At 32.8% G+C, this 18540-nt stretch overlaps 2 protein-coding genes across 2 annotated transcripts; one reads left to right on the forward strand and one right to left on the reverse strand.

Moving 5' to 3' along the window:
- Window positions 1-3024: 3024 nt before the first annotated feature.
- On the forward strand, window positions 3025-3552 carry LOC145046159 (uncharacterized). Its single transcript, XM_078994459.1, has one exon. The coding sequence runs from the start codon at window positions 3025-3027 to the stop codon at window positions 3550-3552; it is 528 nt and encodes a 175-aa protein (XP_078850585.1).
- Window positions 3553-13343: 9791 nt separating this feature from the next.
- On the reverse strand, window positions 13344-17334 carry LOC144998649 (putative chlorophyll(ide) b reductase NYC1, chloroplastic). Its single transcript, XM_078958384.1, has 10 exons — window positions 16922-17334; window positions 16592-16670; window positions 16373-16508; window positions 16075-16149; window positions 15733-15928; window positions 15560-15628; window positions 14977-15116; window positions 14593-14715; window positions 14244-14436; window positions 13344-13782 (listed from the first exon to the last, which is right to left on the reverse strand). The coding sequence occupies exons 1-10, from the start codon at window positions 17243-17245 to the stop codon at window positions 13594-13596; spliced, it is 1524 nt and encodes a 507-aa protein (XP_078814510.1). The 5' UTR covers window positions 17246-17334; the 3' UTR covers window positions 13344-13593.
- Window positions 17335-18540: the final 1206 nt, after the last annotated feature.

Raw genomic sequence — 18540 nt, forward strand, 5'->3', positions numbered from 1 at the left:
TAATAATAATAATAATAATAACGGTTTTGTTTGTAGAAAAGTCATAATATTTTTGTTTACCGAAAAATCATAATATTTTTTATTAACAAAAAAGTCCCAATATTTTGGGTTAATTTACGAAATAGTCTCAAATTTGGTACCGGTTTCAACCGGTCAAAAGGGTCAAACTGCAAAATTTTGACGGTTTTCAGGACCTTTTCGTTCAAAAAAGAATCCTGGGACTAAAGTGTAACTTTTTCGTAAATATTGGGACTTTTCTGAAGATTTCCCTTACTAACCCTAGGCTCAAATATAGTTTAATTTTTCTTAATGTGTTAGATTTTTGGGCGTAGGCTCAAATTCAAGTTTATTCACAACAATAAGTTTACTTTTGGGCTTATTCGGTATTATTATTAGGCGCAAATTCATTTTATGAAGATTTTATAGAACTGAAATTCGCAAACATTATTCAGTCTTTATAATCTTTCCCTCCCAATGTCAAATTGATGTAATTCTATTAAAGACTGGTATTCAGTCCATAATAATATCCTTAAAAAATTAAAGATTGGTATTCAGTCCTTAATAATATCCTTAAAATTTTTATATTGGCACAAGTTTATCTGGGACTAAGATTTAGTCCCTAACAAGTTTACTTTCAAAGTAAAAATTGGTCGTACACTATTTAAGACTAAAATTCAGTCTCTAATGTGTTTTCCTCCAACCCTTAACTGACATAAACATATTAAGGACTAATTTTCAGTTTTGAGTAGGTTTAGTCGGTCTCTAATTATTTAAACATCAAAATCAGTCTTAGATAACATTGGAGACTGATTTATTAGTCTCGGATACATGTTATCTAGGACTGATTAATCAGTGTTTGATAGTTTAGTCACAGATGCCTATTTTTCTTGTAGTGTATTGGCATGCAATATTTTATAAGAAAGGTACCTGAAGCGACATCTGTTGCATCCTTTACGACTTCCACTGTCATCTAGAAAGCTCTCACCTTCTGCCTCAGTGGAACGTTAGGCCTTGCTGCTTCCTTCTTCTTTGGGTAGTCTTTCGAAATGTACCCTTCATCCTTCTTTCAGAGTCGTTTCTCCTCCGCTGGACGCCACATGTTCCTTTTTCCTCATCGCCGACATCTAGAATTATATCAAGGTTGTGTAATTGTAGTGCATGCCCGAATAGCGCCAAATGTTATGATATGTACTTCGAGCTTCACGTTATTTGGGGATAGCTTCATCTCGTTTAAGCCTGAGAATCACAACAAAGAAAGAACCGACATTAGTCGTCGTCCGGGAGGTAGTTCCGGAACGAGGCTCTGACAATCTAGCCAGTAAATTGATGATAGAATTCGGGTTTAGTTTAAGGTAGAGAATGATGCGATCCCTTGTTATGGAGAAGAATGGTTTCTTTTATACCTATTTTTCGTGGGAGCATGTCCCTGACAGTACCTTTTGTCTTGTCTAGGTCGACAGGACATGGAGGCATCCTATTCACGAATCATGCACCACTGGTGGTTCTCAGCTATTGGTGCATAACTATCAAATGACAACACTCTGAGCATTAAACTTGTCGCTTTGGGAAGTGGCTAGTACAGTTTTAGCTTGCTATAGACCGAAGATTCTCATTTTGAGTTGGACCTTGGCTCTAGAGCGTTGGGGTCTAAGTGCGAGGCCGTGAGGTGCGATGGCCCAGACCTAACACTTATGCTAGGTAGCGTCCGTCAACTAGGTTTTCCTTTAGATAATTGTCTCATTATCCTTAACATATTCCTAGAAATATACATTAACACATAGTGATTGAGGCTCGGTATTTTGTTGGATTCCTATTATTAGGGTTTTTCTTTTTATGGTATTATGAGTTAATCTCTCTCTCTCTCTCTCTATATATATATATATATGTATATATATATATTGTTGTAAATTATTGTGAATGACACCAATAATTGGTGAATTGGTGAAAGATATCATATCATACTATTTACATGACGTATGTTAGGTAGTTTTTATTGTATATATAACATGCTCTTGCAAGAATAAGAAGCAACAATTTTACAAAGATAAAATATCTGATATCTTTTCTAAATCTTCTCTCCATTAAGTTTTCTTTATGTATGTTCTTTAGTTTGTTTTAAATTATCTTAATCACGTTAAATTTATAACACGTTATCAACATGAAAGCTCAAACCAAGGTTATTTAGAAGTGGAAATCACATCTATCTTAATCAAGGTATGTATTACTTGGTAAAAACATTATTAATTATAAAAGCCTTCATCATATTAAAATAATAATACTAATAATGAATTAATAAAACTTATACGTTATGGACTTCTAACGATTTTTATTTCTTATAGTAACATTTCTTTATGTATTCTAATTTTTTATGCATACTAACATTTACATTATGCAACTAACTTTTATTTATGCATACTAACATTTGAATTATGCAACTAATTTTTATTTATATACCAATGTTTATTTATACATGTCAATGTTTATTCATATTTTAGATACTATTCATAATTTTATTTAATAATATTTATTTATATTTCTAATTAATAAAATTATACCAAGTAAAGTTATGTATTAATTATAAATCTTATTAAATGATTTATAAATATACACGTGTATATATATATATATATATATATATATATATATATATATATATATATATATATATATATATATATATATATGCAACGATTATAAACAGCAAAAACAACGGTTATATTTTTTTTACTATGAATAAACATATTTACCCTGCTTATTTTAACCACAACAAATATTTCTCTCTTCTATCAAACAAATCAATTTCAAGAAATCAAGCTTTAAGACGATTCCGTTTGTGATAATCATGACTATAATAGGCATGTTACTTTTCATCCCAATTCTTAACATCGAATTTAATATGAAATTTCGTCTACTTTTAGGATTGTATGCAATGCTAGCTTTACCGCTTCTTTTTTGTGTCATATTTATTGAAATAAATGGATTTTAATTTTTGTTTTTATTTTGGTTAAAATTTATAGTTACAATATGTCCAACATTGCAAAGCTCGAATTTGCAGCACTTGAAGTTAGTGGGAATAACTATGTGCCATGGATGATAGATGTAAAAATGCATCTTGGGTCCATGGGAATTTCAAATGCTATAAATGAATTTAATAATTGCTTGGCACAAGACAAAGCAAAAGCACAAGTTTTTCTTCATAAGCATATTGATGAAATGTTAAGATTTGAATATCTTGATGTTATTGATCCAAGTATTCTCTGGAATCTTTTGAAAGAAAGATTTGATCATCAAAAGGAAGTTATACTTCCAAATGCTAGAGATGAATGTAGAACACTGAGGTTTCAAGACTTCAAGAAAGTAAATGAATACAACTCAGCTTTGTTCAGAATATGTTCACAACTCAAATATTGTGGACAAGAAGTTATTGATGAAGATATGTTGGAGAAAACTTACTCCACATTTCATGCAACAAACATTACCTTGATGCAACAATATCAGATGCAAAAGTTCACAAGATATTCTGAACTAAATGCATGCCTGCTTTTTGCATAGCAAAACAACGAGCTCTTGATGAAAAACCATGAATCTCGTCCAACAGGATCAGTAGCACTTCCTGAAGCAAATGCTACAAATACTGATGGTCATTGAAAAAATACATAATCAGAACCATAACTTTGGTCGTGGACAAAGTACTAATCGTGGCCGTGGCCAGAAAAGAAATAATTACCAATCTTCACAAAGAAACAATGTTCATACACAAGATAAGGCCAAAGTGGCAAGGCATGATACTGGGACATCACAAAAATCTGATGGTTCATATTATAGATGTGGTAGCACAGGCCATTGGTTAAGGACCTGTTGCACACTTGCATATATTTGTTAACTTTATCAAGAGTCCATTAAAGGAAAAGGAAAAGAAGCAAACCTCGTTGATAATGTTGAATTCACTTCGCTAACTTTTGATGATTTTTGTAATGACATGGAAGACATAAACTAAAAATTTCTATTATTGTTCTAATAAACTTGTTTTACTTTATTTGTTTCTCATGTAATGTATCTCCTACAATAAATGAACTTTCTTTATAATAATTATTATGATTATGTTTATTCACTTATTATTTCTTTCATATGTGAAGTTTAATATGAGTCCAACTGGAGCACAACATCAAGAAACGGTTGGAGATCTTTGTATAGCAGATAGTGGTAGTATGCATACTATTCTGAAATCAAAGAAATATTTTTCAAAATTAGTACCAACAAAAACAGTCATACATACAATATAAGGTCCTGCAGACTTGATAGAGGGAACTGGGAAAGCCCATTTTATATTACCAAATGGTACAAGCTTTTGTATAGAAAATGCCTTATTTTCTCCAAAGTCTAATGGAAACTTACTAAGTTTCAATGACATATTTTTCAAAGGATATGATACAAAAACTGTGACCATTGAAAATAAGAAATATATGTATATTATAGACAAAAACCATGTGCTTGAAAAACTACCAACACTTGATTCTGGTCTGCATTATACATATATACATATGATTGAATCAAATATGGTAATCAAAGGAAAACATTGTGATCCTGGGACATTCAGTTTATGGCATGATAGGTTGGGCCACCCAAGATTAACAATGATACGAAGGATAATTGAAAATACAAATGGGCATCCATTAAAGGACCAAAATTTCCCTCAATCCAACAACATAAAACCATGTGCATCTTGTTCCCTTGGAAAGTTAATTATAAAACATTCTCCAATGAAAGTTGAAAGGGAGTCACCTAGACTTTTAGAAAGAATTCAAGGTGATATATATGGACCGATTCACCCACCATTTGGACCATTTAGATACTTTATGGTCTTAATAGATGCATCCAGAAAATGGTCTCATGTTTGCCTATTATCAACTCGTAATATGGCATTTGCAAAATTTCTTGCCCAAATTATTAAATTAAGGGCACATTTCCCTAATTATACTATCAAAAGAGTGAGACTTGATAATGCTGGTGAATTTACTTCACAAGCATTTAATGACTATTGTATGTATGTAGGGATTGTTGTTGAGCATCCAGTTGCTCATGTACATACACAAAATGGTTTAGCTGAATCACTGATTAAACGCCTCCAGCTGGTAGCTAGACCATTGATAACGAGGATCAAACTTCCTGTATCTGTTTGGGGCCATGCAATCTTACATACTGGATCATTGATACGCATGAGACCGAGTTCATATCATGTATATTCTCTACTACAACTTGCTTTTGGTCAATAGCCAAATATGTCCCATTTGAGAATTTTTGGGTGTGTATTATATGTCCTTATTGCACCACCTCAACAAACCAAAATGGGTCCTCAAAGAAGGTTAGGGATATATGTTGGTTATGATTCTGTATCTATTATAAGATATCTTGAACCGTTAACATGTGATGTTTTTACAGCACGCCTAGCAGATTGCCAATTTGATGAGGCAAATTTCCCATCATTAGGGGGAGAAAAGAAGATTATGGAAAAAGATGTGTCATGACATGAGCCTTCTTTATCATATCTTGACCCTCGCACAAAGCATTGTGACATGAAAATTCAAAGGATAATGCATTTCCAAGAAATGGCAAATCAATTGCCTGATGCATTTACTGACACAAAAAGGCTCACTAAATCATATATACCGGCTGTCAATGTTCCAGCTCGAATTGAAGCTCCACATGAACAATCTGATGATAAAGTCACTCAAGATTCTAAAACACGCCTGAAGCGTGGAAGGCCATTTGGTTCTAAGGATAAGAACCCACGAAAAAGAAGAGGATCAGAAACTGCACTGGATCATGAGGAAAGTGTTCCTGGAGAGACACAAATTATTCAAATTCCCCCAAGAAAGGAGGATGATGCACAAAATTATGGTCAAACAAATAGAATACGTGACCAAAATGAAACTGAAAATATAAGTACAATATTTTCTTATTCAGTTGCATGTGATATTTTGAATGATGATCCCGAACCACAATCTGTCATTAAATGCCAAAGAAGAAATGATTGGGCTAAATGGAAGGAAGCTATGCAAGTTGAGTTAAATTCTCTTAACAAGACAAAGGTTTTTGGGACCATTATCCTCACACCTGGAGTTGTGAAACCATTAGGGTATAGATCTATCTTCGTACGAAAAAGAAATGAGAAAGACGAAATTGTAAGATACAAGGCTAGACTTGTTGCTCAAGGTTTCTCTCAAAGACTTAAAATTGATTATAAGGAAACTTATTTACCGGTAATGGATGCAACCACCTTTAGATATTTAATTAGCTTGGTAGTCTCTAAAAATTTACAGATGCATCTTATGGATGTTGTTACAGCTTACTTGTCTGGATCACTTGATAGTGATATCTATATGAAAATCCCTGAAGGATTTAAAATGCCTGAAGCATTAAGCGCAAAACCCAAAGAAATGTATTCTATAAAATTACAAAGATCTTTGTATGGGTTAAAGAAATCTCGACACATGTGGTACAATTGTTTGAGCGATTATTTGATAAGTAAAGGTTATAAAAATAACACTGTTTGTCCATGTGTGTTTATTAAGAAAACAACAACTGGGTATGTGATCATAGCAGTCTGTGTTGATGATCTAAACATCATTGGAACGAATAAAGAAATCATTGAAGTGATTGAACTTTTAAAGAAAGAGTTTGAAATAAAAGATCTTGGAAAAATCAAATATTGTCTTGGTTTACAGATTGAGCATATGCCTAACGGAATACTTGTACATCAATCAAATTACACAGAAAGAGTCTTGAGACGTTTCAATATGGACAATGCTAATCCTTTAAGTTCTCCAATGGTTATTAGATCATTAAATATCGACAAGGATCCATTTCATCCATGCGAAGAAAATGAAGAAGTTCTTAGTCCAGAAGTACCATACCTTAATGCAATTGGAGCTCTTATGTATCTTACCAATTGTACTAGACCTGACCTTTCTTTTGCTGTAAACTTGTTAGCAAGATTTAGTTCAACCCCAACGAAAAGACATTGGAATCGAATCAAACATATTTTTCGATACGTTCGAGGAACTAGTGATTTAGGATTATTTTATTCTAACAATTCAAAACAAGACATGATTGGTTATGCAGATGTAGGCTATTTGTCTGATCCTCATAAAACTAGATCTCAAACTGGATACATATTCATGAATGGAGGTACTACAATTTCTTGGTGTTCTCAAAAGCAAACACTTGTTGCCACATCCTCAAATCATGCTGAAGTAATTGCACTAAATGAAGCTAGTAGAGAATGTACATGGTTGAGATCAATGATACAACTAGTTTTAACTTCATGTGAACTTGAAAAAGATATAGGTCCAACTTTAATATATGAAGATAACTCAGCATGTGTCACTCAAATGAAAGAAGGATATATCCAGAGCAACAGGACAAAACATATACCTCCAAAGTTTTTTGAGTACACTCAAGAGCTTATAAAGAACCATCAGGTTGAAATCAAATATGTTCAATCCAACAACAATGTAGCAGACCTTTTTACGAATGAACTTCCTACTGCAACCTTCAGGAAACATGTACATGGCATTGGAATGCGACATGTGCATATAATATAATGTAACATATGTCTAAATAAGGGGGAGTCAACTATACACTGCACTCTTTTTCCCTTTGCTAAAGTTTTTTCCCATTAGGTTTTCTTTAGCAAGGTTTTTAATGAGGCAGTACTTCAAAACTGAACTCTAGATCAGAAATGGTGTCATCCAATGGGGAGTGTTGTAAATTATTGTGAATGACACCAATAATTGGTGAATTGGTGAAAGATATCATATCATACTATTTACATGACGTATGATAGATAGTTTTTATTGTATATATAAAATGCTCTTGCAAAAATAAGAAGCAACAATTTCACAAAGATAAAATATCTGATATCTTTTCTAAATCTTCTTCTCCATCAAGTTTTTTTTACGTATGTTGTTTTAGTTTGTTTTAAATTATCTTAATCACATTAAATTTATAATATATATATATATATATATATATATATATATATATCTTAATTACCTTATAAAGCATTTTTGGTCAAATGTTGAATTTTAAGTCGTACAAACATACAATGCATTTATACAATCAATTTATGCATTACAAAAAGAGTAGAGTACATATGGTCAATAGTTGAAAAGGTCAAATCTCTTATCCCTTATTCTTAGGCTATTTTGACCCGATTCATTCTTTACATCCGTATTTCCCCAAATCTCGCAATTTCTGTTTACAAATCTTGGGTATATATCGCTGACGTTTCCATTTCTAGGGTTTAATTCATCTTTCAGCATTCAACCACCATTGTCACACCCGTCGCTTGGCGCGGGTAAGCAGCTAGTGTATATATATATATATATATATATATATATATATATAATCAGAGGTAAACACATGAAACAATCCCTAGCTTAGTGGTTAAGGCCGTGACTTTTGGTATTTTGACTTTTACTAACTCGTCATATCAACTGACAAACCATGTTTTGAAAACCGGACCGGACGGGCCAGTTCGACCGGTTCAACCGGGAACCGGTCCCGGATCCGGTTCTTAAATGCCAAAAAAACCGGTATACATTTGAACCAGTGAAAACCAGTAAAAACCGGTTGAACCGGTAAAAACCGGTCCGGTTGAACCAGCAAAACCGGTCAAAACCGGAAATTTTATAATTTTTTTTTTTCATTTTTTGTATTTTTTATATAATTAAATATAATTATGACATCATCCGGTTTTCCCGGTTTTTGAAACCGGTCCAACCGGTTGGACCATCTGAACCATCGAACCAGTAAGACGACCGGTTCGATCTCCGGTCCGGTTTTCAAAACATTGCTGACAAGTAAGATATCATGTCATCAATTAAGGTTCAATAAGTTAAAAGGGATCAAACTGATTATGATTATATTAACTCATATTTTGTCCTTTTATGTTAAAAAAAACAATTTAAGACTAAATCATAAAATAACCAAAACTTTGAAAGGTTTTCAAATATTTCTTATTTTCTTATGCCTCAAAATAGTCATTATTTTAGTATAGCCCACTTCAAAATGCGCTCTATCTGGAAACTAGTCATCTAGTTTATGACATTTTTTAAATATTTTTCTTTATCTTTATATAATTCTTTTTTAAAATAATCTCTCAACCTAACACTTCATTTTCACGCTATGAGGCTTATTTTTGATGCGGAAATGGTATTTAATCAAAAGCCACTGCAACAAAATGAAACTTCAAAAAGATGCCCCTCTTAATAAAAGTTATGATTTTGGTAATAATGTGAACAATTTTGGCATTGTGACAAACAATCAATCACACTATATTTAGTTTTGCAAAGACCATACAAAAAGACAATATCACAACTGATGAATTTCACAGTGAACCAATACAATACTAGTCATTATATCGAGGCATAGAAAAAACTTTAAACTATTTTTATTTTATGCTAAATTTTAATACAAATAGGCTAAATTTGTCTTTTTCTCAAATAATTTTTATAATTTTATGTTTAAAACAGTGACACACTCTAATCTACTTCTCAAACTATGCCTTAGATTAGGGGTGTAAACGAGCCGAGCCGAGCCCGAGCCTAACCAAGCTCGAGCTCGGCTCGTTTAATTTTGAAGAAGCTCGAGCTCAAGCTCGAGTTCGATTCGAGCCTTAAAATGAAGCTCGAGCTCGGCTCGTGAACAATTTAGTGAGCTCGCGAGCCTAAACGAGCTTAAACGAGCCTATATATATATATATATATATATATATATATATATATATATATATATATATATATATATATACACTCTCTCTCTCTCTCACACACACACACACACACACACACACACATATATATATATATATATATATATATATATATATATATATATATATATATATATATATATATATATATATATATATATATGCTCGTTTAGGCTCATTTAGGCTCGCGAGCCCAATAGATGAAGCTCGGCTCGAGCTCGTTTAATAAACGAGCCTCATATTTGGGCTCGAGCTCGGCTCAGGCTCGTTTAATTCGATCTCGAGTCGAGCTTTTAACGAGTCGATCCCGAGTAGCTCACGAGGAGCTCGGCTCACTTACACCCCTACCTTAGACTAGTCGATGTAGGGTGGCTAAGGCCCTTTTTGTCTATGTGAAACACCTATAACGGCGTTATAACGTGCTAACACTACCACCCTATATTATTAAGATCCGTTGTGTTGCCTCCCGTTGTCATGATAACAACTTGTAATGCGGATTTTCAAAGGAAATGACCGTTTGGAACGGTCAAAAAGTAATTAAAAAAATTATTTGTTACCTATTTAATTTACATATAAATACACATATATATACCCACTTTTTTAACTACATTATTCTTAATCTTTGTCTCATTTTATTGAGAAATCTCCAGAAAAATCCTAAAATTTTAATCTAATTTATGAAAAAATCTCAAACTAAATTTTATTTACAGAAAAACACATAATAACGGTTAAAATTTCGAAAAAACCCTTTTCGGCCGGTTTCGCAGATTTTGCCGTTATTCTGTCATTTTTCGTTAGTTTGCTCAAAATTTTGGGATTTTTTCAAAAATTATATAATAACCAAAATATTGAGGCTTTTTTTTTTGAAAATTACCATGAAATTAATGGATATTATTATTAACAAATCATTTATAAACATAAAAATTAGTTTTATTATAAAAAAAGAAAATACATTTGTTACTAATTTCTAGGAATAAATTGGTGGTCTAAGTACTCTATTGCTTCCTGACAACTCAAACTCTCTACGTTCTTCCTATGCATTGTTGTGGGTATGATGGTGAAATGAACTTAGTTAACATTCCTCTAATGTTGGTGTTCCTCTTATGTTGTTTAACCTAACTACCAACCAACATTCATACCTTACATGTTAACAACCATCAGCTAACACACATCTATAAAATGTGAAAAGTGAACCGTGAATGATAATTTATATGGAAACAAGTGAAGCGTTATTATCTATTTAAATTGTCATTCAAAGTTTACTTTTCACTCTCGATAGATGTGTGTAATTTTATGGTTGTTACCGGGTGATGTTTGGAGGTTAAGTGGTAGTTAGGTTAAAAAACATAATGAAAGATCTATATGTTCGTGTAATGATATTTTCTAATAACACGTGATCATATAGCATCATGCCTAATAGCAAGTAGACACTTATTGATTGTGTATTAATAACTATTATCAACTCTTGTATTGGTTACGCCTAACAGAGTACTTCTCATTATGACACCCACAACAATACATAGGAAGAACATAGAGGCTTTGAAGTGGTCAACAAACAATAGAGAAGTGCATAGTCGACCATTTTATTCCTAGATATTAGCAACAAATGTATTTCCTTTGTTTATAATAAAAAATTATGTTTATAAATGATTTGTTAATAATAATATTCACTAATTCCATAGTAATTTTCAAAAAAGTCCTAATATTTTGGTTATTGGGTAATTTTCAGAAAAATCCTAATATTTTGAGCAACCTAACGAAAAAGGATAGAATACCGGCTAAATCTACGAAACCGGCCAAAAAGGGTTTTTTCGAAGTTTTAGCCGGTTTTCTGTGCTTTTCTGTAAACAAAAAATAGTTCGGGACTTTTTTTTTTATTTTATAAATTAGACTAAAGTTTTAGGACTTTTCTAGAGATTTCCCCTTTTTTTTTATAAAAATCAATCACATTTTCTTTCACCCAAACTATGGAGCAAACCCAAAGACCCTCCTCCAAACACAAGCACATTCGTTTTGATAGGGTTCGCACAATGTGCATGCTATATGAACCTCCTTAACTCTCAAAACTCACCACAAATACCATTTTCAGGAAACTATTTCAATCTCACATCACCCCAATGAAAATTCATATATCACCCTACATACAACAAAATCCAAACATTCAACAAAATCTATTCAATACTTTTGCTTGCATGCCACAAACAACTACACAATCACCTCCTACACAACCAATGACATATAAGGTTCCTGAAACGCAAGAGGTAGGTAGTCGGTAAGCTAGAGGAAAGGGAAAGTGATCGCGGAAAGTGAAGAAGAAGCTCCAATATGGTGGGCAACAGAGGAGGAGTATGTGTTGGTGGTGTCGTGGTGTGGTGTGAGACTTCAAAAAAACGAACTGTGGGAAATGATATTATGAGAGTTGGTTTTTGAGAAGCCGTGCTTAGAAAATTTCATGCGATTTTGAAGAAACGACCATATCACAATGTCGATATGCTTAGTAGCAAGTAGACTCCAATCTGTCGTCAGTGCACCAAGTTTAATCAGATTTTCATGAGACTTTTTTCGCAAAAGCAAAGTGGTGCGAATGATTTCGATTTGTTCAAAGCTACGAGGGAACAATATCACGTCGAAATGGGGCACGCTTTTGAGTATGAAAAAATATGGGAGATTGTTAGAAAAGATCCAAAATGTATTAAAGCACAAACATCGTCGGATGCACAATCACATAGGTCTTGCAATTCTAGTTCGTATAATGTTTCCGACGCACGAACTAACATTGATCTCAATGTCGACACGGATAACGTCCACGAAGACGTCGAAGAGATCCTCCCCCCCCCCCCCCCCCCCCCCCCCCGGTTGAACGGTCAGGCGTGACAATGCAAAGCACGCTCAATGACATGCGGATGAAACCGAAAGAAGGACACAACAGTTGATGAAAATGAAATCTATCGAACGAGGAGTGTAAGTGATCCGAAAGATGAAGGAGGAGATCGAGAAAAATATTTAGACTAGGACTGTTGTATTTTTTCCATTCAATTTTTTTTGTTGGTGTAATGTTATTTTCAATTTTTTTAATGTTATGTTTAATTTATGATTTAATTAAATAACATGTCTTAATTATTTATAATTTTTTTTTATAAATATTAGAACATAGATAAAAAATAAATTGGAAAAAATAGAAAATAAATAGATCGAAAAAAATGATGACAAGGAAAATTGAGGATGTTATAACATGTTGTTCATTTCGCCACATTATGTTATAGCATCATTGAATAATATGACATGTGAGGTGACAACTTTTGGATGTGATAATATTTTTTAACTAGTGACAACTTTTAGATGTGGTAACACCCATTAACTAGTTGTCCACACCCACTAGTGTTAATTACAACTATTGACCCTCATCTTCGTTGAGGAATGAGATCTTATGATAACCCATGTATTAATTTTATATATAAATGTGTGATGTTTTAATAATGTAAGGGCCAAGTGTACAAAAAGCAAAAATATTGTCCATATTGTTATTAAGTTCTCTAACCATGAATTAGACCTTCGCAACAGCAAAAGAAGACTCTTAATTTACACATCAAATATCAACAATAACAAATAAATACAGTTTACATTACATCACATTTGCAATGTAGATCTAATACAAGACTACTTGAATCAACTACTAACCCCTAATTTTAAATAAAATCAACAAGCATCTCAATGGAGAATTGTTGTGTTCATCCCATAACAAAGAACACATGGCATTTTGCTAGTTTTCTTTACAAAAACCCTAATGTTTAAATTGAATCAACAAGACGAAAAATTGTCTATGTGCCAGGTGCCGCGTTACCAGTGGTGCTAGAGAGGATAATAAATGCACAAACTATAGAAAGTGAAAACACAGAGACCCACGTGTTTTCTGTGTACATTTCCATGGCGTCTGTGAATGAAAAACGAGTTCGACTTTCAGCCCAGTTTCTTAGCCTATCTGCTTCTGCTGCATATAATGCTCTTCCCTATATCATAGAACATATTTTTATTAATTTCACAACCTTTTTTTTTTTGCATATCTATTTCATTCAAACAACTAAACTCATGGAAGGTTTGGAAATGTATTAAAATTCCCACTTGTTAACTCAGTTTAAATACAATTTGATTTTCTTGAGTCATGTAATCAACATTGGTTTAATACAACAGTACTAAACAATTTGCGAAGTATAGTTAGTGAAAAGGGTTAAATGCAAGAAAAGGCATTGTAATTTCACTAATTTTAGGAATGATTGTTGTGTTTTGTTAAACGAAAATGTTGATGAGCCAACTCAAGAAAGTCAAAAAACATTCATCAAATGACATAAATAAGACACTTTTAGAAAGTACACCGACTAGGTTTGTACAAAAAAAAAAAGAACATTGACCTAAGTGGAAAGTAAGATGCCATTTCATGACCTTATCTTTTTTTTTAATATAAAAATTGTACCTTATCATCGAACCATCGTCCTCGCCTTACCCAAGCAGTGACCAATGCAAGTAAAATTCTTGGAGGAGTTAAGTAATTAATCGCCTTTCCACTTCCTTTTACAACTCTCATCCGTGGGACCAATGTTCTAGCAACTGTCTCGGGTAGCTCACAAATTATATTAAACATTTGCTTATTCTGAATAGTTGATCCACTGTCCAACAAAAAAAACAAAGTTTTTTTGTAAAACATTTTTCATCAAAAGAATTAGGTTGCACATCAGGACCAGGCCTAAGGTGGGCCTGATCTGTGTGCAACTCAAAAAATGATTAGGTATCATAAATTGATTCTTTTATAAAGATTTATGTACCTCAAGAGTAAGTCGGTGAGAACCATGCCAGGAGAGGCCGTATGAACTCCAACTTTTGACTTTTTGCTTTCTTTAAATAAAGACGATTGAAGTTGTCTAAGACCACATTTTGTTGACCCGTAGCTGCGAAAAAAAGTGGGTTTCATCGGATGAACAAGTAAAAAAATCTAGGGTTTTGTTTGTTACCAGACGACTATTTTTTATGAGGAGGATATTTACGTTATTTGCACAGACAAGAGATTGAGTGCGGGTGCATGTCTCATATATATTTTTGGATGGGACAAATGTTTGAAACATGTTGGCATAGTGACTTTAGTGTCAATACTAATCCAATGCATGCTAAATGCAGTACAGTTGTCCAACATAAAAAAACTAAAAGCTTACACAGCTGTCAGAGGTGTGCTTGATCCACCGGAACCAGCGCCGTCCATGTTAAAAATATGACCCGCTTTGTGTTGGTTACTCATTACATGCATGGCTTCACGGGTGCAAAGTATCGACCCCACCAAATTTGTAGACACAATCTATTTAAAATCGCCAAATAAGAAGTGTTACAAAAAAATTCCAAATTTAAAATTTTCATGAGGTGAGGAAGCCAATCAAGATAATACAAATGTTTAAAAATTAAGGTAAAGTACAAAGAAGTTTCACAAATATTTTTCAATTTAATATGGTAAGACTTTAATGATTTCTATAGTGATTAAACTATTACACTTTTTTTATTGTTTAAGAAAACCATTTTCCAGATTACTTAGCATTGGAAAACGTTAGACTTAAAAAAACCACCATTTTATCGAGTGGCTAAATAGAAAAAATAGTGAAAGCACATTGTGCTTTTCTTTTCCTTGTATATATTTTAATGAGCACATAAACAGTTAAGTAGCTAAATCGATAAAATGCTGAAAGTACAAGTGTTTTTATAATACTTTTTCATATCAATTAATTAATCTAATAGGCACACACAAACCTGTTGTATATCTTGGTCGGTGAACTCCAACAATGGTCTGAAACCTTTGTTAGTTCCAGCATTGTTTATCTGTAAAACAATACGATTAGCAACCAAGAAAGTAACATAATTCCATATTTCAACACTACATAAAACACAAATCTTTAATTTTAAATAAATTATAAATTGCTCACCCAAATATCTATAGAACCGAGTTCATTGACAGCAAAGTTAGCTAAGTTCCTAACATCATTAGGATCACAAACATCACATGAAGTTCCCACCACTTTTGCATTCGCTAATTTTTTCCTACATGAACTTGCGGCGGATGCTACACCTTCTTGTAAGTTTTCTTCAAGTTCTTTAATTGTCATATCGACAGATTCTTTGCTAAGGAAAAAAGAAACACAGTATAAGACCGTCATGTTGTGTTCTGTCACATTGATATCATACTGCTAAAAACAGTATAAGGTCATCATGTGTCGTGTCATGTTTTCGTCTTGTATATCAAATAACAAAATGGTCTTCAAAAATACCTTCTTGAAGCAATGACCACACGATCTCCGGAAAGTAGGAATTCACGAGCAAGAGCTTTTCCAAGCCCTCGAGTACTATAACCGATCCGTTAAAAGTAATCTTTAATTAGTTATATTACAAAAGCATACAATAATAAAAGGCGAGTTGAGAAATCAAGAAAAGTACAATCTACTTTAATCACTTTATTGATATACCCACTAAAAATACTTCATATTCTAATTATTATTAAACATTTTTCCCTTTTTATCCGGTTATGATATCAGTATAAAATACAGGAAAACACAACACACAACGTACCTTCCAGTTATGACAACATTTCGAGGACCGGCCCGACTAACTTCATCTAAAACCATGTTGGAACCAATCATGGTTCCAATGATAATGCCTCCAACCCAACTATACCAAATCAAATCATTCATTTGACCATCTCCACCTTCATTCAAAATTTGGGGTTAATATTTCTAAAAAGAATTAATTTAATATTGATTAAATGTAGAATCTTAAGCTAAAGCTAACCTGACAAATTGAATCCAATCAACAAAATTACTCCAGTGCTCATCATTGTCACAATATATCTCCCAAAATGAAGAGCAATCTACACATTTCCCAAGAACAACATTCTATCATATAAAACATAAATAAATAATATATAACTGTTAGCAATGAGAATAATAACAAAATCCCTAATTATAAAGAACCATCTATGCTAGTATTTCTAGAGAGAATTCAAGAGTTTAACAAGAACATCAATCATAAAACCAGGGTTTTTAACACAACTTACAATTCATGCAACAAGAAAGCATAAAAAGTCAAACTTTAGTCATAAATGAAGTTTAAAGAACTAACCTTTGATAAATTCTCTTCTAGCTTTTCCACTGAATTATCTTTCGAAAAGATGAAAGATTTGATAGCTCCCAGTAAGTTTTTTCTTAAGTTTTTATCAGAATTCGCTATCTTCTTCGTACTTTTATTATCTTTTGCACTTCCGTTTTTCCTATCTTCGGTTCTAAACGATTTACACGGCTGCACAAACACCCTCCGTCGAGGAAATGGTGGTATTGAGTCCCACGAAACTGAGCTCCGGCAGAAACCCAGTTGGGAAAGCGGAGATTGGGTGGTTCTGTGGTGGAAGTTCGCCGGAACAATGTGAAATTTCGCCACCGTGGCCATTTTATGTCGTTGGAATTGGTGGAATAATTTAAAAAATGTTCCTTAAAAAATATCACAAAAGGAAAGTGCAATGATTCCAATTTTTGTGGGATGGGTGTGGGGTTTTTATCAAGATTTTTCATGAAAATTGAGAGTCAAAAATATCTAGAGAAGAAGGGATAAGTGTGATGACCACACGTTACAAAAACCTCATCTTGTCACCACGTGGATCTTAGTTTTTTCTGGACGGGAAATTACAATGTTGCCCACAATTAAGATATTTCTTGACACATAACATAAACGATTTAGAATTCATGTTTAATGTTTTTATTCGTATGCTATATGATCATGTGAATTTAACCATGTTACGTATACATGTTAGCTTCTTAATACGTGTTTTGTTTTGAAAGGAAGGATACAACTTACAAGACTTATGTGTTGCGTGATATATACAGTGTTTGAAAAATGGATTTTAATCTTGTTTTGTAGTGAAATTGTGAAAATTCGTGTCTATCTTTACGAAGTGGACATAAATTTATCAAAATCATAATATGAAAGTGGTTATTTTAAATAAGATTAGTGTATCATATTGTAATGATGTTAACCAGGTTGTTAAAGCACAACACTCTATGATTATAATTTAAAAGATTGTCGTATGATGTTATTATTAGCCTAATAATGTTTTGAGCTTTATTTTGTTTTGAGAAATGTTGGCTCGTTAGCTAGAAATCTCTAATTAGTTAGTTTATATATTATGTTTTTTGTTTTCATTATATATTGTACTTCTCATTTGATATTAATATGAAACCTTAGCAGTTCTATGTCGTGTTACATAGTATCAGAACGTCATTGATCATCTGTACTTTTGTTTTTGGGGGCGAGTTGTAGCAGACACAACGTTGCGCGAATTGATTTGTTTGTTTCAGTATTCCGTTTGATTTGATTTGTTCATTTCGTCGATTTCTAGGGTTTTGTTTCGTCTGTTAGTTTTGTTGATTTTCAGAACTTGATTATTGTGTTCTTATTCATATTTAATATTGTTTTGGTTATTTTCATTTGACTGATGTTGGAAATATGGTACCAAGAGATGATTCTCTTCAGTTCATTAGTATCCAACTCGATGGCAAGAACTATGCCTATTGAAGTTATGTTATGAAGAATTTATTGCGAGGCAAGACTGTGTGGGGGATTATTATAGGTGACAAGAAGAAACCAACATGTGAAAACACTGCGAATTATGCAACCTTACTGGATTCACGTGAAACTGAAAACTCCAAGATCATTACACTGCGAATTATGCAACCTTATGTAGTCTA

This window comes from Lactuca saligna, chromosome 5 (assembly GCF_052625555.1).
Source record: "Lactuca saligna cultivar CGN05327 chromosome 5, ASM5262555v1, whole genome shotgun sequence".
NCBI lineage: Eukaryota > Viridiplantae > Streptophyta > Magnoliopsida > Asterales > Asteraceae > Lactuca > Lactuca saligna.

Bases quoted from the DNA above. Each gene is read 5' to 3' on its own strand.
- LOC145046159 (XM_078994459.1), top strand. From the start codon at position 3,025: ATGTCCAACATTGCAAAGCTCGAATTTGCAGCACTTGAAGTTAGTGGG.
- LOC144998649 (XM_078958384.1), bottom strand. From the start codon at position 17,245: ATGGCCACGGTGGCGAAATTTCACATTGTTCCGGCGAACTTCCACCAC. The intron at 16,509-16,591 runs GTTAGCTTTAGC...TTTTGAATGAAG, and splicing joins GATTGGATTCAATTTGTCAG to GTGGAGATGGTCAAATGAAT. The intron at 15,117-15,559 runs GTTTGTGTGTGC...GATTTTAAATAG, and splicing joins CCGACCAAGATATACAACAG to ATTGTGTCTACAAATTTGGT.